The sequence below is a fragment of the Sander lucioperca genome, chromosome 5 (assembly GCF_008315115.2).
Source record: "Sander lucioperca isolate FBNREF2018 chromosome 5, SLUC_FBN_1.2, whole genome shotgun sequence".
NCBI lineage: Eukaryota > Metazoa > Chordata > Actinopteri > Perciformes > Percidae > Sander > Sander lucioperca.
Window position 1 is genome coordinate 35,391,447 of NC_050177.1, and position 25,286 is coordinate 35,416,732.

At 39.8% G+C, this 25,286-nt stretch overlaps 1 protein-coding gene across 6 annotated transcripts; it reads left to right on the forward strand.

Annotated features, from left to right (window-relative positions):
• On the forward strand, positions 1-16,057 carry zbtb44 (zinc finger and BTB domain containing 44). 6 transcript variants are annotated; one of them, XM_031283627.2, is made up of 6 exons: positions 3-314; positions 2,658-3,762; positions 6,049-6,163; positions 6,645-6,796; positions 10,383-10,683; positions 12,629-16,057. In XM_031283627.2, the coding sequence occupies exons 2-6, from the start codon at positions 2,694-2,696 to the stop codon at positions 13,026-13,028; spliced, it is 2,037 nt and encodes a 678-aa protein (XP_031139487.1). In that variant the 5' UTR covers positions 3-314; positions 2,658-2,693; the 3' UTR covers positions 13,029-16,057. The 6 variants fall into 6 exon arrangements, with proteins under 6 accessions (XP_031139491.1, XP_031139492.1, XP_031139487.1 ...); XM_031283629.2 differs by having other exon boundaries at positions 6,049-6,133; XM_031283630.2 differs by having other exon boundaries at positions 10,383-10,466; positions 12,629-12,910.
• The last annotated feature ends 9,229 nt before the right edge of the window (positions 16,058-25,286 follow it).

Genomic DNA, 25,286 nt, shown 5'->3' on the forward strand with positions numbered 1-25,286 from the left:
AGAACCGTGAGAGATGCGCGTTGCATTGTGGGGATATAAATACAGCGCAGGACAGCTGGGAGCACAAAGGAATTATAACAGCACCTCAAACAACTTTTAACTTCATCCTGGTGTGATGTGAATTAATGTGAGCGTTTATTCAACTGTGAGTTTTGGCGGCTGGCAGGCTGACAACTGCCTGAGAAGCGCAGGGAATGTGAGTAATCGGAGGGAAGCGGCAGGGCGCACCGCTGTCTCCGACTATCGCTGCTTTTTGTCAGCTGAGCTGTTTGCATCCCGAGGCCCAGCCGATATAACGGGCCTCATCAGAGAAGGTAAATTCCCTTCATACAGTCTGTCTGATAACCGTAACCCCGCTGTGTGTACTTTAATACGGTTACCTTGTTGTCTAAGTATTGATACGGGCAAAGGAACCAACTAATAGTACTGTGTTGGTTCGGCTAGCGCTAGCTTCGTAGTTAGCTAATGTGCAGCAGCTGCTATCCAGGGTTATCCAAACCGGAAACGTGGCTAATTCGGCTTCAAAATAAATGGGGTAAATTGTATGAATTGTTTTTTCTATTTGCTTATAGTAGTTTGTTTTGTGTGTGGTGATGGTTGTGTATATGTATCAATAAATTGGAAAGGTAAAATATAAATACAATTATAATATTGTACACGAACAGATCTACTTTTACAGAACAATAGGGGTCAACAACAACAACAAATAATGGGTAAAACATTTAATTTAGGATACCGCACAAATGGTTAGCAATTTGCACTATAATGTTTGAACACGACTCTTTATTATATTTTATTTGGTATTTAAATAACATACCATGCTAAAAAGCATTGCCTAGTAGACATGTCATTTATTTTGGTAGTTAAAATCGGATGTGCTTTTCATCTCATGGGTGATTTGACATATTATCTTCTTGACACTGTTAGCTAGTGTTTGCTAAACTGTGATTGTTGTTGCAAACATGTTTGTTCAGCATCTTTTTCACGAGACAACTATCCCCCTGCCTTGTACACATAGAGCCTTTCTGCTTTTTGTGTGCACATTGATCATCAGCCCTCGGTAATCTGTTTCAGTCCAACGCTTGTAAACACTTGCTTACGTGATGTAAACAGAGTAAAAGTACCAGGTTGAAGGCTACGCCTCCTCTGCCCTATCGCCATCATGAATATTTTTGTGATGGATTGGAGTAGTTTGTAACTGTTGTCGCTGACTCTTAGTTACGTAATCATCCATCAATCAGTTGATAAGTGTATAAAATATGTATTAAGTCATAACAAGTGACCCAGTGATGTCTTCAAATTAGCTTATTTTGTCTGACCCAAAGAACAAAACAAAGCAAAGGTGTTCAGTGTACAATGAAGTGAAACAAAAACAATCAACAGATCCTCACATTTCAGAAGCTAATAAAATAAGGTTCTCATTTTTCTTCATGAATTCAACATCAAAATAGTCAATGAATGAATTTCTGGATGTAGCCATTATGTATGTATGTATGTGTGTGTGTGTGTGTGTGTGTGTGTGTGTGTGTGTGTATATATATATATATATATATATATATATATATATATATATATATATATATATATATATATATATATTAATAATTTTTATTTTTTTATTTATTTGAGCCACACCACATGGCCTTTTAAGATTCTCTTTAATTAGGTATTAGACCAAGGTTTAGACACTTACATTGGAGAAAAAGATATAGCAAAATGTATTTGTTTTTTGTAGAATAATGTTATGTATCCTCTCTTAAAGAAGTGCAGACAGTGCAAGTATAATCTTTTTAATCGGGTCGTATTTGATTTGTATGCATCATTGCTCTCTCAAGTTAATGTACTCTTAATTCCTTTTTGTCAGGAAGAACTTAATGGTAATCATGTAGCTAAATAATTCTCCTACAGGAGACATTTTAGCCTTTAGAAAACCCCATGGTGGAATTTAAGCTCTTTTCTCTTCACCCTGTTTGCTGGTACAGGCTAGGCACTCTCCTGTTGCACCTCCACAGCCCAGGTCTATAATTCACTTTGCCTTTACTGGGCCAACATAGCCCACGAGTATTTTCCTGTGGTCTGTGTGTGTGTGTAGAGGGGAGCGCGCTCTCCCTGCGAGAGCCCCTTCACTTGAGCTTTTGTTTGATGGAAAATCTCATGCCTCAGAGAATCCACATGTCTCGCAGACAGCTGCTGAGCATCCTGTAGTGCACTGGTCTCCACATGGGTCTGGCTCGCATCGCTGCGCATCTGCTTTGATTGTTGTTACATAACTTGGCATCTTGTCCTCAGTGCTCCTACCCTGCTTTCACGCCCCTTGCCTTCCCCAGAGAGTACCTTAGTATGTTTCTCTACCTACGTCCACTGCCTTCCACAATGTGCTTGGCTTTTTTGATCCTGTCTTGGTCCTGTCTCTACTGTGGGATTGGTGTTTTGCAGAGTGGTATTTGACATCTCATTTTGTCTTTGTACTTATTGCTTTCTTATAGAGTGGTTTAGTGAAAGTCCACTGGGACATGTGTTATTTCACACCTGATTCTTTAACTGCTAAGCCTGGGTTTTGTTTAGTATAGGTAATCATTAGAAACATTGACAGTGCTATATACAAACAATACTGATGTAAAGTACTCTGTTTTTTTCCCCCTCCCATCTCTCTGCAGGACGTATTTCCTGTACCCAGTCATAAACTGACCATCATGGGGGTCAAAACCTTCACCCACAGCTCAACCTCCCACAGCCAGGAGATGCTGGAGAAGCTTAACGCTTTACGCAATGAGGGTCACTTATGTGATGTCACCATTCGGGTCCAAGACAAGCTCTTCCTGGCCCACAAAGTGGTCCTGGCCTGCTGCAGTGAATTCTTCCGCTCCAAACTGGTGGGCCGGCTAGAGGAGGACAAGTTTGTGTTGGACCTTCATCACGTGACCGTTAGTGGCTTCGCTCCTCTGTTGGAATATGCCTACACATCTACCCTTTCTATTAGCACAGAAAATATAATAGACGTGCTAGCAGCTGCAAGTTACATGCAGATGTTTGCTGTTGCTAGCACATGTTCGGAGTTTATGAAGTCTAGTATTCTGTGGAGCCCGAGTAACAACAGCAACAGTAACAACAACAACATTACAGCAGATAAACCACATGAATCAGCACCAGAGAGCGCCTCATCAAACTGTGCCCTGACGCCGTTGGATGGCAGTGTGTCACCTGTTTCGTCTGACTGCAGCGTGATGGAGAGAAACGTTCCTATATGCCGTGAATCACGACGGAAACGCAAAAGCTTTGTAACAATGGCATCGCCAGAGAGTCCGCTCAAATGCACTACACAGATGGTCACCACCTCGCCGCAGATCCCCAACCCGTCCCCTTCATTCTCAGACAGCACAGCCCAGCCTGTGGAGTCCTCCCTGGCCTTCCCATGGACTTTCCCGTTCGGTATCGACCGGAGGTTCCACTCAGACAAATCAAAGCTTCCAGAGAGCCCTCGTTGTTTAGAGCAGGGCACCCCAGGGACCTCCGAGGTGATAGTCGGCCGGCGGCTCAGTGACTTCCTAACGTGTGAAAGCTCCAAGGCGGTGTCGTCACCAGTGCCGGCAGAGGAGGAAGATGTGAGGGTGAAGGTGGAGCGTCTCAGTGATGAGGAGGTCCAAGAGGCATCCTCGCAGCCGGTCAGTGCCTCCCAGAGCTCGCTGAGTGACCAGCAGACGGTGCCAGGGAGTGAACAGGTCCAGGAGGAGCTCCTCATCAGTCCACAGTCCTCCTCTATAGGTGGGGCTATTCTCCTTACCTTAATGATCCACAGCATTTAGAATTGACCACTAAACCTTGCCCCCGAACAGTGATTTTCCAATCATAGCTTAGCAGCATTAACAAGGTACAGCAGGTCTGTCAGTCTTTACGGGGCATTCACACCAAAGAAAGCGCTCCGGCGATTTTCCGTGGGGTGAGTGTCAATGAAACGGCCCATTTGTATGACTTCCTGTTGTGTTCTTAAACCCCCCACAGAGCACAGTAGACTTTATATTTCACAATTACTGTTTTCCGTCAGATCGTTTATAGATTTTGACGTTTTCGACCGCTCTATGGTGTTTTAAGCCCCCAACGTCTCCTTCCAGGCAGCGCTGCAACCATTGACTTCAAGGCACCTAACCCTAACCCTGCCAGTGCATTGGGGACAGACTCACTGTCACACCAGTAGTCCCCTTGTGCCCGTGCCCCTCGCAGCGGCTATCCCGGTCGTTGTGTTTTTAACCATAACCATAACCATTGCCTAATCGGCTTCAAGGCAGCGCTGCGACCGTTGACTTCAAGGCACCTAACCATAACCCTAACTATAACCATAACCATAACCATTGCCTAATCCTAGTGCTCCAGGCAGCGCTGCCTGGAAGGAGACGCTGGGGGCTTAAAACACCGATAAACTTTTCGACCGCACTTGAATGCAGCTTTATTTCACAGGAGAGAGAAAGAAAAGAGACGAGAGAGACATAGTGAGTGCTTTGTTGCAGGAAATATTCAGCTATTACACAAACTCCCAGGCAGTTCAGTGCTTGTGTTTCATTTTTTTTTTACCCTCCTAGCATTTTAAAACTTTCCTGTGGCAGCGATAAAGGCAGTGATGTTTGCTGTTAGCTGTACGGGATTCTCACACCACCTCAAACCATAGCTCAAAACACACCGACAAATCGTCGGTTACATGATTGGCCACCGCAGCGTGACGTGGGGTTGCGTTCCTCCAAAAGTTGAGTCGGTCGCAGGCCCGCTGCGTCCCCCCTGCGGCAACCCCCGACACAGTCTAAATGCACTTGTTTGCCAAACCTTCTGGTTATTCCTCATCCTCAAATTGATTGCTCTTATTAAAGTGAAGCATACTGTTAAAAATGTGAACATTAAAGATTCTTAGTAAACACTGTGTTGGTTGTCCAAGTATGTTGTTCTATAGTAAGCATCCAAACCATCCAAGAGTTATGTTAATAATATTGAATAACATTGATTACATTTTCATAAATAATACTAGGGCTAACTAGTTCTACCCTGCAAAGCAAGAACAATGCTGTTGCTTTATTTCCATGTGTTCAGCATGGATCATTGACTAGTAAGGTTGCTGACTCTTTGCTTGGGACACCATTTACCTTTGCTAGCCCCACACCATGTCTGTAGCAATCTAGTGCATATGTAAGACTCTACAGGTTTCTCGTTTAAAAATTTAAAACATTAAAAGAAAATCAGCTGGAGACAGTTTTTTTTTTTCCAGCTTGTGGAGTTTTAGCATTAGCTAGCTTTAGCTGATGAAGTCTGCTCAAGACAATTGTCAATTCAGCCGATAAATTCACGGCCATCGGCTAGAAATGAGATGTATTGGCTTAAAGGTGCAGTTAAAGTGTTAGTGATATTGTAGTCTTGCTTTGCCAGACTTTCCTCCACAGAGCTGCAGAGGAGGGTCTGCTAGTCCACACAGCATTCCAGGATGGGAGAAAAACGTGCTCTGGTTTATTGGCATTCCTTTAAACCAATCACAATCGTCATGGGCAGCGCCAAACGCCAGACAGAGCCCTGGTGCCGCTGCAAAATAGCCCCGGGAAGGAACTTGTTTTAGTCGTGCAACAGAAATCTCAGAATGAACAGATAGTTTAGAAGTGGAACGTCGTGGATATAGACTAGTGATATTGTATCTATCATTGCTATAATAGAGGCTGCGTCCTGACCCAGTTAACACTGACACTTTGTAAAACTTCCGTCAAACCTGCCTCACCCAGCCCTCAGAGCTGCTTACCCACTTACAAGAGTTTTATTTGTATTGGTTTCTGTGGAAAGTTTTGTCTGGTGGCCCAAATGCAGTTTAAAAAGCTCTTTTGCCCCACCATAATTAAAAAGAAAATGGAAACACAATTTTTTCCTAAATTGTTGAATAGCACAGTGAATTGGAATCTAGCAGCATCAATCCTTAAATACGGGATTAGCCCTCAAAGACCTACAGTCTAACCTCATCCAACATGCTCAGATTTTCAGTAGACAGCTACCATATGAGTAACATTTCTTTCTAACTCTTTCTAGGGTCGATGGATGAGGGAGTGTCTGAGGGCTTGCCATCAATGCAGAGCACCTCTAACACTGGAGGACACGCAGAAGATGATGAAAGGTATCGTGATTTGTTTCAACTTGCAACAAGGCAAGTCATAAGCTGTAAAGAATATCTAGACATAAACTGGATGTATACTGGATGTCTGAGCAACACCTGTTTAGATAATACATTTAGATGTCATGTTGAAATTATTGACTATAATATAAAGAATGCTGGTTGCATATCGTAGCCTCAAGCAACATGAGTGATACATTTTATGTGAAAGCTAACGTCTAACGCTAAGCGTCTAACTGGAAATCGTTGAACGTCCTGCAGTCTGACGCATATCACTATCATCGCTAACAACTCAGTAAATAAATGTTCCAAACACAATTTTTTAAATGACATAATGCGTGGACCCTTTTTATTTTTTATATGCAGGGAGACAAGCATATTACTCTGGAAGTTACTTCATTGCCATGTCATAGTAGATGTTTTTCCAGTATTCGAGATATATTTCACTTTCATTGAATAATGAAGCTGTCCGTATATGAATATCACTTTGATGTTTCCCCTCTTTGTGTTTCAGGTTAGAAGGTATTCAGTATCCATACCACCTCTATATCAGTCCCTCAGCCAGGCCTGGCACCAATGGCCCTGACAGGCCCTTCCAGTGTCCAACCTGCGGAGTCAGATTCACACGCATTCAAAACCTGAAGCAGCATATGCTCATACACTCCGGTATGTGAATTGGGGAAAATTAAAATTTTGGGAAACTTTGGAATTTAACATTATGTTTTTTAGTTTAAGTTAGAAACAAAAGTCTAAAACTAAAGTCTTTTCCGTGCGGTAACAGGCATTTGTGACACAATCTCCGGCATGCGCCTTCTTGAATGTTCAGTACAGCCCAAACACTTTCATATGCCAAAGAAAAAACCAAGAAGTCTACGTAACTCTTAGCAGACTTTTCAAGATAGTGTAGGACCATACGCCTACAGTTGCGGAATAAACTATTGCCATACTTGGCTGTAACCAGACAAGAATGGTCAGGGAGAAAGGCAACATGGATTGGTAGATAGATTAATTAACTAACAATTGAGTAAGCCTACATCACAACAAAATGTGAGGAAAATATGTGTAAGTATGGGAATGCATGCTTTAATGCATTCCTTTTAAATGGCAGTGAAAGTAGTACTGGTGGACTACCATTGAAATAGTACATATCATTCATAATAAAATGAGTCAAAGTTACTGAGCAGTTTGTTTTACAAAAGACAATAGATATATCTTACTCTGCTGTATAAAAAAATGTGGTGAGAGTTCAGATTTAAATGTAAACATTTAGTGTGTAAAAAGGTTTAAGGTGAATCATTTTAAATCCCTCATTGAATCTATGTTGCTAGGTAGTTTGTGGAAGAAACCATTTCTAGGAGCTACAATTCAAAGATTGATAGTCAAAGAACTAAAACTCAAATTTGACCAGATGGATCACATATTTTGCTCTTTAGCTAAATGACCATCTACATGTTTTATTCCTTTTCTTAGCAAGTGGAAAATTGCCTATTGATTTGATAAGAGATTCTTTAGACTTGGAGCTTAAGAGAGAAGTTTTTATGTGAAGACTTGGAGCTTAATCGGGCGTCGGGCCGTCTGGCGAGGTCAGTGACTCGAGTCTGTTCGGTGTGTTCCGTGCCGTCGGCCGTCCGAGGAGCCGTCGGCCTTCATTTGGGCCGACCTGACATGTTCAGTCGGAGACAGGGCAGTCGGGACTCACCCGGAAATGGGGAGCGGATGAGCCGCTCAAAATCTGACAAATCTTTTAAACTGACCTTTGTCAATCTGAAATGAAGACCGATTCTACAACTGCATGGCTTATTTCTCGCTTAAAATGTTTTCATAAACACGTTTCGGTGAACTATTTTAGTTCAATATGAGATCGTATTCTGAACAAGCCGCCATGACAGTCTGGCTGTGAATTTCCGGAGAAAAAAGAACCACGTGATGCGTTCGTCCAATCAGCTGCCGGTTTTCATTTTCTGGGAAATAATCAGACTGTTAATGGAAACAATACAGAGCAGCGCCGCCTGCTGCTATGGAGACGTATTACGTTTCGCTCAAGTCGGCATCGCCTCAGTGTGTTCTGAGGCATTTTTTGGACCTCGGGGACCCGACTGATCAGTCTGACTGGCTTTTCTGCCGACGGTCGGACCATCTGGTTGGTGTGTCAGGGCCTTTACAAATATCTGTATGTATACGTTTCAGAACTGGATTTAAAACTGACCAGGGGGCTGTTTCACAAAAGCAGAATTTATAAATCCAGGATAACCGATAAAGCAAGGCTTGACCTAGTCTAATCTGTGCAGCCTGGCTTGTTGCGTTTAATGAAGGCCAAGCCAGGCAGAGGAGGAGTGACTAGGTCAAGCCAGGCTGAAGTAATTTGGATAGATGCGCGTTCACGGCTTTCCTTAACAGACCGCAAGGTCGATAACAGATTTACTGATGCTAAAATGGAGAATATGCATTGTACATACTTTATACAGAGTGAGCAGCAGCTTCTTGTGGAAGGATGATAACGTGAAACACATTATTTGTAAAAAAGAAACACGGCCGCTGTAATGAAACAGCGAGAGAAGGCGTCGCAGACGATCGCAGACCGACTGAATGTAGCCTAAAAATATACACACTGCTCTGAATTGAACCCGTCATAATCATACCATTCAAGGATTAGGCTACTGATCATTTGCACATATTAACCGTTGCACTCTTTGCCTTAAAAGTAAGCAGAAGATAATGTTCCTCAGGAAATTAACCATGAAGATCAATTTTCTACAACGCTAGAATATGATGCGTAAATATCTTTCACTCTTTCTCCCTCTCTCTCTCTCTCTCTCATGGGCTAAAATATAAATTTCCTAAGTCATATTAACTTCCACTGCTCGCTTTTAATGCAGAGTGTACAACTGTTTATTTTTGCAAATGACAGTGACTCATTGAATGGTTTCAGTTTAGAGCAGTAGTTCGTAAATGTATATTTTTAGACTATCATTCAGTCGGTCCGCTATTATCTGCCACGCTTTTTCTCGTGTGTTTTTTTTATATTTTTTTTCCTTCTTTACATATTATATGCTTTGCTCCCTCGTATATATGGACATAGAAAAGAAAGTCACTGAAGAAATTGGACTCTAAAATCTAGAAACTATAAAGATAATTAAGTGATAAATATAATGCACACTGTAAACATGAATGTAACGGAGTATATTCATCAGTTATTTCCCCCCAGCAAAATATAAGGTCAAAAACCATTGAGGTGTCCTCTCCCTGTTGTTAACATGGATGTACAGTAGTCTACAATATATAGTTATTACTTCAGTGAACTAAGACTGTAATTTGGGAGGATTGTACAATTAGGATATGTTCTTAAAATTGTACAATCCTCCCAAAAATAATGGTTGTTAAAGAATACAAAAAAATGATCAACTAAAATAATTTGAGGTGCATTGGTCCACTATAGAAACACACATGTACAACACTTTATATATTGCCCTTAGTAACAGACTTCATTTTAAACACATTTGGCAACTTTATCAGCCTTTTCTAATTATCTCAACAACTGCAGTAATATATTCATCAAACTTCTAACAACAATATGAACAGCAGTCTTCATACAGCAATATAACAGTAGCAATGACTGTCACATGAATAATTATAAAATAAATAATGGTCACAACTTTAAATAATAACTTAACAGTACTTAAATGAACAGCAACATGCACCTGTTGTATTTTAATGCATGCTGATAACAATAAGGTAAAACCACTGCTGAGTGAACAGAAAAGGCTCCAGGATTAATAAATCCTGGCTGTTAGCCTGGTCGGGACCAGGCTAGCTGTACAGAATAAATCTCCATGGTAACTTAGGTGCCTCTGCTTTTGTGAAACTGAGTCAAGGCTAAATTGAGCCAGGATAACTGGGAAATCCCGGCTTAATCCCTTATCTTGGTTTTGTGAAATAGCGCTCTGGAATCCACCAAAGTCTACATAGAGAGTTGTTGTTGTTATTATCAGAAGTGCAGATGCTAATGGAAATCTAAATAAAAGGATACATGATAGTGGGTTGCTGTACTTTCCTACAACTTGTTAACAGATTAGTGATGAATGAATGAGGCTTTTTGTTCTGGGCATTCTGGGAAACAGCGATTTGGAAAACAGTTGGGGCTAAATTTGTGGTAAGATGTTGTCATTAACCCCCTCCTTTAACTTACCTCACCCAACACATGTGACGCTAATGTACAAATCAGCTGAACTTTGTTTATTTATTTCCCCCCCAGGCATTAAGCCTTTCCAGTGTGACCGCTGTGGGAAAAAGTTCACACGGGCCTACTCCCTAAAGATGCATCGGCTGAAGCACGAAGGTAAACGCTGTTTCCGGTGCCAGATTTGTAGCGCCACATTCACGTCCTTCGGTGAATATAAGCACCACATGAGGGTCTCCCGACACATAATCCGCAAGCCGCGGATTTACGAGTGCAAAACGTGCGGGGCCATGTTCACCAACTCTGGCAATTTAATTGTACACCTGAGGAGTCTGAACCATGAGGCATCCGAACTAGCAAACTACTTCCAGAGCAGGTGAGGAGTCCGGGGGTGCTGACCCCCATCATTTACTCAGATCTCACCTGGATCAAAAAATTACTTCAGTTTAGATTCTAATACCTGAGGTTCATTTGATCTTTTTTCCTTTTATGAGTTTGGTTGTGTACAATTGTTTTTGAGATGATTACAATTGATTTGAATGCTCAGATCAAGTGTACCTGAAGTATTCGATTGTATTTGACTGAGAGAAACAGTTGCACCTTTTTAAAAAGTGCTTAAACGTTGGACCTGACAAAACAAAACATCATTTTGTTTGTATTCGAATTGATTTTCCTTAACCAAATAGAGCGGGTTGTTTGTTTTTATCAGCAGCTCAGCCCGCAAAGCCTTGTGAAAGTCAGAACACAGTGTCTTTATAAAGTGGACGAGTGTTTTTATTTCCCAGACTTTTCCACTTCTTAATCAACTCAAGCCCTCACAGGTCGGCAGGACTCAAACGGGCCATTGACTCCTCAAAAGTTTTATAGTAGAAGGTCTACGCCTGAGATCATAACAGTGTGGAAAATTCTCTGGCAATCCAGTCAGACTCTTAACTCCCATCCACAGTCTTCACATAAAAAGATATGTTAACTACGTTGTATCTTTTTTCCAAGTTGCTGATTTGCAGACCAGTTTGTGAGATTCAGCTGTCATCTGTGCTACATATGACAGTTACACCCGACCTTAACTATTTATTCTGGATACTGAGCTCTAATTTCCACTGTGCTTGATAGTAGTGGTAAATGATGTTAAGCTGCATGACTGGGGATTCTGATAAATCTAGTTTACAACGATGCTCACACTTTGCACTCACACATTTTTAAAGAGCCCCTGTCATAGGAATTTAAATGGAATTGTGTAGATATAGTCACGTGGGACCAAGCTAGAGTGGGAATACATTAGTGTATAGATCAAAATTCATCAAAGAGTTGAAGCGACACTCATCTCAGTGTTGACTTTAAAGGTTTGTATATCCATATACATTTTTCTAATTGGGCATTATTTGAAGCATTTGTATAGACACATCCTCTGGTGCACAACATATTATGGCAACATATTAAGGAAATATCCACCCTATATCTAATTACACTTAAGCTATCACAAAAAGTTGGTGCCTTAGTTAATTCTGTTTGACAAATAAACTGTACCCACAAGTATGCGTCAAATGCAAATAATATGTACAGAAGGTTGGAAAGAACATGCATGTAATTATTATTTCAATTAAAATTGAGATCTGAATAAAAAGTAACTAAGATTTTGATCTTGTTTTTTTTGACTCAAAAGAAATGAAGTAAAGATGAGCCTCCACTTTTATTCTTTCTTCTTTAGCACCAAAGACAATAATCTTAGTTTTGTCTTTTATTTAATAGAAGATTCTGGTTTATCCAGCCATTTATTTGGTCAATGCATTGATGCAGCAAGTCTATTGGAGCAAAGTCAGTCGGTGAAAGTTTTACATAAAGCACAGTATCATCCGCATAATTATAAGCGATGTAATTGTTTTTTTATAATTCTGCCCAAAGAGAGCATTTAGAAGTTAAAAAGCAGAGGTCCAAGAATGGAGCTTTGAGGAACTCCACATCACGCTAGAAGATGCCAGATAGAAGCGAACTGTTAACTATTTTCAGCAAATCTGCTGACAAGCAGTTAAAAACATTTTTCAAGTTTGTTGGCAGAGCATCAAGGCAGCAGGTTAATGGCTTAAGATGTTGCACTTTAACCTCTGCCTGGTTAAACGGTTGTCTTGATGTTAACAATCATTACTTACTGGTGGAGGCAATTATTCCTGAAAAGACATTGAACATGCATGTATCTTTGTGAAAAATTAGCTAATATAACATATTTTAAATTGTCAACATGTACAGTTTAAATAAAAAAAAAATTGTGTCAAGATAGTAAATGGAAATACATTGAACTCCTCTGATTCTCTTTGTCTTTGCAGTGATTTCCTCGTGCCCGACTACCTGAGCCAGGTACAGGAGGAGGAGGAGGCGCTGGGAGTCCAGTATGAGCTGGAGGAGTCCGAACATCACCCCGTCTACCCGGGCAGCACCTCCACCACCACTGCAGCATCGTCCTCCTCCTCAGTCCAGATGCCCGTCATCTCCCAGGTCTCCTCCTCTACCCAGAATTGTGAGAATTCCTCCGGCTTCCTTTCACCCGAGCCCCTGGACCCCCTGGAAGCCCCAGCCTCCCTCAAGATGGACGCCGATGAGACGGCCGCCATGACAGAGGACACCAAGTTGGACAACAGTGTAGACGGCAGTTCCCCAGAGGTGTTTGAAGAAGAGCAGCAGCAGCATGCCCAGGGCAAGGAGCTGGCTTCCATTACCATAGAGTGATTCAAGCCTTCTACTTTCCCACCATGTCTTATTTTGCAGTCATGTCATATGGGAATATCTGTTGAAATGCCTTCGCGGCTTAAAGGGATAACTTGGACATGTGCACATGTTGAAACCTCATCATGTGAAGCCATCAAGACGCCATGATTGAAGTTTTTCCACACGCAACACATGCACTTATTTGAATTCATGTTTTACAACAAGCTAAATCCAGCAAAGTAAGTTAGAATTTTCTTTGTTGTCTTTGAAATGATTTTCCCCAAACTTGACTGAAGCAATTTTGTTGTTGGTGACATGAGGTTTCATAAAATCTGAGTTCAGTCCACCTCCGAACCTGACTTTCAAAGTAGTATTTTTTTAGCGATGCACCAATCCCATTCTGATATTGGGCCGATTCTGACTCAAATACCTGGATCAGGTATCGGTGACAATAGGGCCGATCTATTCAATTCAAATATACAATATACATTATATACTGCATATGTATGTTGCTGCATATAAAAAAAAGGTTTACACTTGAATTGTAAGTCCTGTTAATTTAGTTTATTAAGTTTTTCTTACCAAGTTGAAAGAAAATGTTAAAGTCGAGCCTGATGTTGCCATACATATAAAAGAATGATCCCAGTCTCTTCCACACAGTGAGGCATACAGCTTATTAATTTAACACTGGTATCGGAATCAGGACTGAAAAAGTTGGATCGGTGCATCCCTAGTATTTCTCAAATGAAGCAAGTGAACAGTATTTTTTAAGAGTCGTTTTTAGGAAGGTTTCTTTTTCCCATATGACGTGAGTGCAGCTCCAGCTAAAGTCATTTCTGTCTTAGCCAGTTTAAGGTCTGTTAAATCCAAGCCTTGCCCTACTTTTGGAAAGTGCCTGAGAGTTCCCATTTGAGCAAAGCAACATGTAGAGGAAAAAGAGGTCTTGACTTTGCCGACAGTGACAAATCAAGTCTTTGCAAACTGAGCTAAAGAAAAAAACATTGTATTTCATTTGTAGTGATATTGCTAGTTTGTATGGGCAGAGACTGTGTTATTCCTTCAGTGCCGTCGCTATAGGCAAACTGTTTAATGTCAATATTATCTATATTGCAATAGCTTGTACTGTAGTTTTACTATTTGAATGCTGTGTATGTTGGGTGTTGTGAAATATGATATGTCAGGTGTGTGTGTATGTGCATTTCTTTTTTTTAATCTATATAAACAAAGTACATTTCATTTTTAAATGTTTAAAACTTGAAATTATATTGACTGAGTATTCCCTTAAGACATTTGTGCAGTATATATTATTTTCTGACACATTGCAAGTTCTTTTTTTAACACTGTTGTAAAATCAAATATTGCATCTCCAAAAAACTAAATGCTAATAGTTTAGTAAAACTTGGATCAGCACTGATGCATCTTTTGTTTCAAAATAAACCAAATAAATGACCGAATAAGACAAAAATTTATGTAAAACACAAATTTCTAATTTGGATTTTCTCACAACTGCAGTGTTACATTCCCACTGTTGATAATATGCCATTTCATCCCAGTTTAACTTAGGCCTGCTTGTGAAATTGCAATTTTGTTTCAAAATATTTTTGTGCTCAGAATATCGATATCTCACATGGCTTTTAATTTTTGGTCATCCTGATTTACCAACAGGTACACTGCTAATATTCTAGGATATTGCATGACTGTTGAACTGATGTTTCACTTAGGTACGACATGATTGTCTTTTTTAAAGTTATATCCTCGTTTGACTTTGTGAGGGATAAACCAAGAATATTATGTTGTGTGTGTGTGTGTGTGTGTGTGTCTGTGTGGATTAACCACCAGAATTCAGTTGTTTTTTTCTTTACCTAAGTTATCACAAAGGGAAAAACTACATTGTGAAAAATTCCCTGACTAAAATTTCAAAAATAACTATGTCTGCAGCCAGGGAAGCAGGAAGTGATGCAAACAGATTATGATTGCTATCTGTGATGGCCCGTTTACAGTCAGAACAGATTACCAGGTTGTTGGGTGGCATGTGATCATATTGCTTTAAAAGCAATAAGAGCATAATAGCTAATAAGTGAATGTGAATACTGTGAGTTAAATCATTGTAAATGATAAATAAATTGCAAGAGCTTGTTCTTAAATTGATAGCACAGTTCGGCAGTTGACGTTACTAATTTCATTAACTTTTTTTTTAATGCTGATTTTGGGTCAAACTTCCAATTCTTGGTATCTGTGTTGTGCCAACATGGTTGTAATTGTCTACTTGTGCCTGTATTTTGAGAAGATAATGATGCCCATGGTAATAATCCATGAGTTGAATGCTACTGACTGTGTACGTTGTTTATTGTTTATTTTCTGTCACCCCCTGAAAGTAATACAAACAGCCGACATTAAGGATTATCACAGCAGGATGTTACACCTCATATATACAGGGTTGATTGTAAATGTAAAGATGAATATTGCTGTGATGAGGAAATCAGTATTACCCTGTCCTTATCATTGAAATTCACTGAGAGCTGTCTTAATAAGAGCGTCACCCTGCGCCATCCGATCAGTCACTTTTTCAAAGTTGTGCCATTTGCCCTTTTTATCTGGGTACAAATCATGCTTTTTCCTACAGGACCAAATGTTCTCTATCTCATTGGGGATTTGCCATGGCAATCAGTAATTGCACATAATAAAAGAGAGATAATCATTCGAAATGGTCCATGCTGTTTAGCAAAGGGGTCCTGCTGTTTCGCCCCTTACACTGTATGATGTGCATTTGAGAGGCTAGCCTTAGTAAATGGACCTATTAACTCTAGTTGCACAATATCAACATTTTAAAAATGTTTTCTATTCTCCATTTGTATGTCATGCTTTTCATCTGTTGTGTTCAGTGTCTATTCAAACAACTTTTATAATGAAATGCTGCTGTTTGTTGAAACGCAAAAGTGCCCAAAATATTTTTGTGAACCAATAGTGTGCAATAAATAGACCGGTGTGGTTTTAAAAGATTTCATTTTGTCTTTGGAATGGTGAATTATATATATATATATATATATATATATATATATATATATATATATATATATATATATATATAAAAAAGAATGTATAATTTAGCTTAATTCAAATGTGACTGAAGGTGAATCAAATAGGCAAGGACCCCATTTGATCTGTGAAACAAGGAACAAAGCTTCGATATCAAACAAATGGTTCTATTCAGCTCCTTTCTGTTTGTTTCTAATGTTGCATGTTCATATCGTTCTGTGAAGTGGAGAGCATGTCTTCAGTTGCCGATGCATTCTGTCAAGGCCTTATTTGTCTGACTTTTCATCCAGCTTTGATCTGTTGTTCAGCATGCCCTCTTGTTTTCTGTGCGTTATCCCTTTTAAGTGCAATGTTTTAAAATATGATTATATACAGGACATGCCTTCTCAATGTACACTTGATGTTGTATATGTTTTCCAGTCCTTATAGTTTATTTAAAAGTAGGAAAATATAAGAAAAAAAACATGGTAGCTCTTCATAATGACATATATTTTTGGTGACTTTTGTATTATGGTTGCTGTTTCATGGCATCTTTGGATATTCTTGTTAAATGTGAATAGAACAGCTTAGTTTGGTAGTATGGGGGGCCTTGGTAGTCTTCAGTTTGTGACTGTCTGCAGTGTGTGTATATATATATATAAATATACAGTATATATACACTCATACTATGTTGCATATTCTTTATACTGTAGGCTTCTTGATTACAACCTGCTTTGAGACAGATGTTGTATTTTGTGTCTTTGATACTGTATTTAAACTGTAGTTTGGAGAAACTGTACAAAAACATCCCAGATAGTAATGCAACGTGCACATTGTATAGGGAGAAATGACGTTTGTGGTGTTGAGTGTTTTAACTGGATCATATTCCACAGTTGGCTGTTAAAAACTGACAAGACCACTCTGTATTTTAGAGTTTATGGTTGTTTTGAATATTTGCTAGTGTTCTGGCTTTGCAGTCCTGTTATTAAAAAGAGTCGTTTTTGTAAAAGTATAAAATGTAAATAAATAAAAAAAAAAACTATGTCCGAATAAGTCTATAACTTGTCTGAAGTTGTTTGTTTGAGCACACATTCTTTTTTGGTAATACGTGACGCTCTGCATCATCACAAAGCAAAGGCTGTGTTTTTAACTGTCCAAAAGAAGCAAACGAGAAAATAAACTAACATTTTCTGAGTTGCTGTGATTAAATTATTCCACTAGCCTCTACTTAGCAAAGTAACTTTGTATTTTATTTAAAAGAGCTGCTGGGCCCCTTTAACTGTCACTAATAGGACTTTCTCTTTACACTTTTTCTATGCTGGTATACCAAGAGCCATATTTGGCAACTTTATTCAAGCCAGTAATGGTGTAATTGAAAGTCTTAAAACTCGATTTTGACATGGGGGCCATCCTCAAGATAGGGCCTTATCATGTTGGTTCATACTTTGCTTTTTCAAATGACTCATCTTAGTTCAGTGCAAAAATGCTTTCTAACGCTAATATGGAGCTTCAGTTACAGCTAGAGTTACACAACTGAAGTGTGTATCTTCTAAACTTAGTCTTTTCCGATTGAATGTGATTGCATGATCGGCTTCTTTGACCCCTAAGCCACCAGGACACACTAGAAACCCTAAATTTGACTATTTTCTGCAGGAGTTTGGATCAACCAGAACTCTCACAGTTGTTCTGGGGAAGTTTACTGGCTCCTATAAGGAGTTAAAGTAGTCAAACACCATTGTTATGCTTATGAGCATTCAATGTTTTGAAGTTCTACACTCCGTGCAGTCACTGGCCCAACATGAAGTCACTCACAGAGTACAGAGTGTAGAAAGGACTCACATCTTGTTTGCTCCTCATTATTTCTCATCCTGGAGTGAGACGTGTACATTCAAAAGTTGTTTTAGTTGTGCAACAGAAAACTCAGATTGGACAGATAGTCTAGCTAGCTGTCTGGATTTCCCCTGCAGAGATCTGAGGAACAGTTAAACATAGTCTTCATAAATCAACCGGAGTTTAAAATGCCAACACAAAGAAAGAGGAAGGTAACGGACATCCGGGCTAAAAGAAGGACATACGGCAGAATTTGCGGTGGCACCGGAGCAATCCCAGAAGTGGACCGTCGTGGATATCTAAGCTTAGATGACTTTGTTATCATACTGTTACAAAAGGTCAAGAATGAACCTCCACACTCAAATTGTTAACAGTGTTTTCTCCACTGTCTGTGGGAGGAGTTTTGCTGCCTGTGATTCAGAGATGCACAATTGTTACAACATCGCATTACCTGTCAATTTAAAAATTGTTTTCAACTTTAGAACTTTGCACAATAAGGCATAACAATCTCAGCAGTCTACAGCACCCAAGAATGCAAATGTTGGATGGCACCGTCGTCTCTCAAAAGCATCAACAGCACCAAATATGTTTTACCGCTAATCATGTGCTGTCACAGTGAACAGCCTCCGAGCCAGTCATCTGCTTCTTCTTCATCTGCACATTTGTTGATGAAATGTGAGTTCTTTCTTTGTCTGATTTGATGACAACTGCTGCCAGAGCCAACTACTGTGTTTTTTTCCATTTATAACAAAAAAACCCACAGTTATTGTCTCCATAAACATAGAAGGCATCACTCCCTGAGGATTTTCCTGACAAAGATTTATACCATTTAGAATCAGTTTAGAACAGAAAAAAGCAATTAAGAACTGACTGCATGGGATTGATATTTATAACTCAGTGGTAAAGAGTAGAAAAAGAAACATTACATAATTACTTAAAACTTTGAATATCAGTTTGTAGGTACCTGTGGCTCTTACAGCAGGACATGAACATTTGGCAGAAAAAAAGGCAAAAAGTAAATCTGTGTTTTGTAATCAACTTTATTTATATTACTGAAGTCTTTTGGTTAAGAGGAAGAATAAATTGGTGGACGACACTGTGTTTTTGGGTTGATAATGGGTAAGATCAAGCTTATCTATTCCGTTTTACAGTGCCAGATTTGTGTTGAATTTGGCCTCTGGTAGACTCTCGACCCATCAGAGAAAATTCTCTACCCCAACTTGTTTTTTCAATTGCTTACAATTTAGGGAACAGAAATTATTATTTTTTTAGAAAAATACAAAATGTAATATTCCTAGAGCCCTTGTTGTCTTCTCTGTGTCTAAAAGGCTAAAACAAAGCTACAGTTTATCTGTTGGAAAAAGACAGGTGGATGAATAGGAGTTAGTGGTTGATGAAACCCATCATTCACTCCCCCCTTCACCCTGCATGCATTGCCTCCATTAAAACCCCATTGCGTAATGCTGGGCTCTTACTATGTTCCTTGTAAACTTTTACTGCAGAGCCAAAAATGTGTTTGCAGATGCATTTATGACTTGTTTACATTTTGGGCTTATCTGTTGGACGTGCATGGCCGGAGGGGGATTTTAGAAAAACTGGATACAGCAGTTTGTGAGGAGAGTGATAATGCTGCGGTGAGCCTTGCTGCCAGGAAAAATAAAACACACTGCATGACTAATACACATGTCATACATTCCCAATCAATGGAGGGGTTGGATTCAATGGAATATTCCACAAATCACATCCTTGCCAGATTCATTAGGCTTTTGTATCCACAGAAAATAATAGTTAAACATTCAAACTCTGTATTTCGAGAAGTGACCCCAGGACCTGGGTAATGTTACTGGCCATTCCTGTGGCTGATGTCTTGCAGTTATGCAAGAAGTGAATACATTTGTTCTGTTATTTTCCAAGATTCAGGAACAGCGATGACAGGCGTCTGAAAAGTATTGACCTCGCTGATTTGTCCCTTTTCCACAGCTCAGCTCATGTCTGTCCACCAGTAGCTCCACTTTACCAAATACCTGCTAATAGAAGCAATAAGAAAATCAATTCATCCAATTCCAGTATTATGTCAATTTTATTTGATTTCTAATGAGGTTCTCAGACCTTCTTTTGCTGTTTGATTCTTTCCACTATGGCTAAGAATTGAATCTGCTCTCTAGTGTTGGAAGAGGCTCATTTTAGCCAGACATGGAAGATCCAGCCTTCATTCCAGTGTAAATTCCTTCGAATCACGTGATGTCCCGCAGTGCGTGGATGGAGGAAGGAAGAGAAGGTAAACATGAGGGCTGTCCAGAGGGCCTGTAGAAATTAACCAACAGCTCATACCTTGCCGTACGGCTCCACCTTGCATTTATGACTTTTAAGAACTGATAACCACACACTTCTGTTTTCAACATCCTAATAATGATGCCGCTGGATTATCTATCCCCAGGGGGAAATTCACATGTTACAGCAGGAGTACACAGACGCAAAGAATAGTGCAAACATCAAACACAAGTACTTACAAAAAAGTGATATGCCCTTTTAAGTGAATGTGTAAATTGCAGGAAAGTGTGCAAAATGTATGTAATTATACCTTAGAAGTTCAAAAGTTAAAGCGAGGATGAGTGATACAGTTTTATGGCCATCGGCAGGAATGGTGCATGGCTGAAGACACTCATCTTCTCAACCAGCATGTCATGGAGGGGGTGGGAGACATTGTTCAGGATGCTAACCAACTCTTCTCCATCACCGCTTCCAGAGAGTCCATCTGAACTCCTCCTCGTGTCACTGAGCCTATCTAACTAGCTTTTTGTGCTCCTTCCCCAGCGCACAACAGCATAAAAGATAGAGTGGGCTCTGGCCCTTCTTGTAGATGGCCTCTGTGTTTAGGTGCAGGGGTCAGCGGAGGTTTAGTCCAGCGGAAGTCCACAATCAGATCCTTGGTTTGCTAATGTTCAGAGTAAACAGGAAGGGGGAGGGGACAGTCCCCTGGGCCCCTGTAGTGCTCATCACTGTTCCTCAGTCTTACAAACTGTGGCCTGCTGGTCAGGTAATCCGTTATTCAGGATACAAGTGGAGTGTTCACCTACACGGTCCTGAGCTCGTCTTCCAACATGAGGCTGTATGGTGTTAAAAGCACTGGAGAGCACTGGACACCCATGACATCACTGTAAGGAGAGCTATCTGTTTGTTCAAATAGTTCCCTAGCCCACATTAACATTACACCAGCCAAACCAAAGCTTGTGTTGTTTAATTTTCATTAGACAGGCCCTCGCATCAAAGTAAATTGCTTTGTTTTTTGAATTTCTGCACCTTAAACGTAAGAATGACATTGACAGAAATGTCAAACAAGATATATTCTCTGCGGATCATGTGCCTAATTGAAACTAACATCATGCTTTCCCTGCAGAACATATTGCTCTTTGTCTGTGCAATGTGTCTGATCAAGATGTTCCAGACACTTCCCTTTGCCATTTTAAATAAATTCTCAGTTTTTTGACCAATGTGTCTGCAATTAGGTCATTACTGTGATGTTTTTATACTACACCTCCCATCAATCAACCAGTGTGTCAGTTCTGTAATTTCTTTTTGTAGCAGAGTAGGCCAAGGAATTGTGTTCATATTTAATAATTCCACACCTCAGGATTTACGGTAATTGCCAATACAGGAGGCAGTGTGCCATTTACAGTAGCCTATGTAGCAAGGCAGAAAGTAAACGTGAGTCTTGAGTTTGCGTCTTTTCACAGCCAGAATTAATGTTTGCTTTTCTTAGCCATGCTAATGACGTGGCTATATGGATGGCAATGTTAGTTTGGTTGGTCAGTTAACAAGTTTTTGTCCAGAATGAAATAACAACTCCGGGATGTATTGCCAGAACATTTTGTACAGACTATCATGTTTCCCAGAGGATGAATCCTACTGATTTTGGTGATCCCCTGACTTTTCCTCTAGCGTCACCAGAGGGTTGACATGTTTTGCTCTTAGTGAAAATGTCTTGAGAGCTGTAGGATGGATTGCTGTGAAATTTGGTACAGATATTCATGGTGGCCAGAGGGTGAATTGCATTGACTTTAGTGATCCTCTGATGTTTCAACTAGTGTCGCCAGCAGATTAAAGTCTTCACTTATGCAATAAAACATCTTGACGTCTACAAAACATAAGTGCAACATGTTGTAGATATATTAATGATTACCACATATGCATATTCATGACTGAGGTGATCCCCTGACATTTCTTCTAGTGCCATCATCAAGTTGACATTTGTGACTTTGAGTGAAATGTCTTGAAACTATCGATGGGTTGTCATGAAATTTGGTACAGGCATTCATCATGTCCCCCTAAGGATCAATTGTAACCCTTTTCCTTTCCCTTAATTTTTCTGCTTGCGCCATCATAAGATAACAACTGTATTCTGTCAAAACCAATAGCATCCTCATCAGCTTCAGTTGTACTTTGTGTTGAGTGCTAGTTAGCAAATGTTAGCATGCTAACACGCTAACCTAAGATGATGAACATAGTAAATATTATACCAGTTAAATATGCTCAATGGTGTTTTTTGCCTCCAACGGCGCCTTCCAGGCAGCTAACCCTAACCTTAACCCTAAACATAACCATTGCCGCGCTGCCTGGGAGGAGACGTTGGGGGCAAAAAACACCAAAGACCGTTAAATATCAACATCAGCATGTTAGCAATGTCATTGTGAGCATGTCACTGAATGTCACTGAATGTAATTTGGGTTTTTTCATTGTCATTTAATTTCAGCATTCCTGGTGGGTTGCTTTTTGGATTTTTGCCGCTTGTAATTTGCATCTCTGTAGGCAGCAGTCTTTCCCTGTGAGCTGTCATTACTCCTCACGCACACTACCCAGTTTCTCCAATGTTTATTCGAAACAGAAGCATACAGTGTAACAAAAAACTTTCTTTAATCAAGGAAAGACAAGATGGCTTGCATTTGCAACAGTCAATGTAAAAGCTTTCAGTTACTGTGTGATAGTAAGCAGTAGCAGTAGCAGTAGCAGCAAAGTCTATTTCAGATTCTGTTTCCAAACTGGCCACCTGTCTATCCTTAAGCCAGCGGCACATTTTTCAACAATATCAGCAAGCCATCCATCCAGTTACACAACAAAATCAACCTTTAATGCATGGCTTGGTCACTGTACAGCATGGTTGCAACCTTGACTTCCTATTTAAGTCCTGGGAAGGTGGCGTTCTGCCCTGAGACTCAAATGATTTCTGTGAAATGAGACCTGGCTGTCTCACATACAGAAGCTAGAGCCGTCAAAGCAGAGGTCCTGCTGTGTGCTTCAGTGGCTGCTGTCTGCAGGCACACCGCAGATTTCTACTTGAACTAATGTGACACAGATTTATTGTTTTAATAGAATCAATTTGAAGCTGTTCCGCGTGGACCCTTTGTTGTAATTGACCTATACAATCAGACTGTAAGTCTTTGTGTGGCTCTCAGGGTTTGACTGTTTTTTTTTAGGAAAATAGTTCCATGTATTTTATTGTTTTTATATAAGTCTTTACAGACAGGAGTAGTTTGTCTTCAGCATTAACCCTGCAGTGTTAGTCCCAGCTGAAAATGTATGCCATTGGATTATTGCAGTGGTCTCCTGTGATTAAATAACAGCATGAGGCTTTCAAACTGACCATTGTTTTTTCCATTTCCTGTATCTTTTGTCATCTTTTCCCCCCTCATTTCATTTTGCCTTTCCCTTTATTTAGGTTCTGCTCATCAGTAAACCGTAAAGACATGGCAGATTATGAACTGTAAACATTCCTCAATATACTCTTTTTCAGTTTACTTTCTGTAAAATGTCATTTGTTTTCATTGACAGTTTTACATTGTGTGTGGTAACTGATATAAATACATTTTATCTCATCTGCAGTGTACCGGTAGCTCTTCAAAGTTGCATAAACAATAATTTTTTGGACATTTGGGGGCAGTGGAACTAGTTGTACCCTCAACATTGACATATTATCTCTTATAGCTGAAATGGTGAATGTGTTAGCATGCACTGGATTAATTGCACCTCCAGCAGACCTTAGCATTCATTTGAAGTTGTGTTTCTGGCTACCTGGAAAATGTAAGTCCAATGTTCACTTTCTTTTTAGTTGTTTTGGTCTCCACCAACTGCTGGGGAAAATATCTTCAGCTACTAAATGCTCCATTATGTTTACTTGCTAGATGCTAACTTTGTCCATCTGCTGTTTGGTGCTGTGCAGGTAGTGTGGACAGAGGGTTTATAGAGCTTTTTCGCTGAAAACAGCTGTCTGCTGTGGATGAAAACTTAAAACAATGAGCTGAAAGACAAACGCTCCGTAGCGCTGGGAAAAAATGCATGGTTGGTTGATAATTCACTATTAGTGACCACTTTTACACACAGTTATTTGATCCATGTTAACATAAACATATTGATTAGAGCAGCAACGATAATTGGTTTATTACTACTTGAACAAAAAATAATACACAACATGCTCAACTCACAATAAGACCTTAAAGACTGAGTGTTGGATCCTTAATATGGATGGTATTTAGGCATCTTGCCCGAAATTAGAGTGCTGTCTTGCCTTCATATAACAACTTGCATCTCATTTTCATAGCTGTAGCTTTCTTTTCTATTAGTTCTAACATAGCATTCGTCAAGTTAGTTCAATCACGAGAGACTCATTTAGAGTGAACAATTATTTATTAAAATGTGCACAGATGAAAAACAAAGTATTTGGCGATTAGACCCATCGTGATGTCATCATGATGGAGGGGAAGAGAAGCTGTGAGCAGAACTAGATACTCCGCTGGATGTCTTTCCTTTCAACCAGATGTAAGTAAGCTGGTAGGGACCAGAAGAGGGTTTGTGAAGTAGTCTTCCTGGTTGAACTTACGCTAAGCTTCATTTAGTTACTTAGAAGTGGTCAGCACCTTCTGATATCCAAAAAATAATAATAGCTTGCCTATTTATGAGCAAGGTGGTTAAGTATCCACTCATCCAGAGTCCATTTTTTTCTGTACAGGGCACAGATTTGCTGCTTTTTACTTCTAAATTGACACTTTCTGTTTGTTGAGATGATGCCCTACCGTTCTCTCTACCTGCCACAATTTATTTGGACAAATGAGGGAAATCTATGACGTCTTAGGTTGGATGGGGTGTTCTTTTCCATTCCAGCTCCATTTTGTCAATTAGGCTGATAGAAATATTGTCTAGTGTCATACCAAACTTTGCCAAGAAACTTGAAAACAGACATTAATGGCGTAATAAATGCCAAGCCTGGTGACTCTTAAAGTACAGCGACAGCATGGCTGCGGTGTTGGACGGGATTTCAGCTTCAGATGATACACTGTACTTCACTGCTGCTGCATCTTGTCTTTGTTCTGCAGATGTTTGGCAATTTAGGCGTCTTAAATGTCAGATATTCTTTGGAACATTACATTGATGTTCTTGCATCGT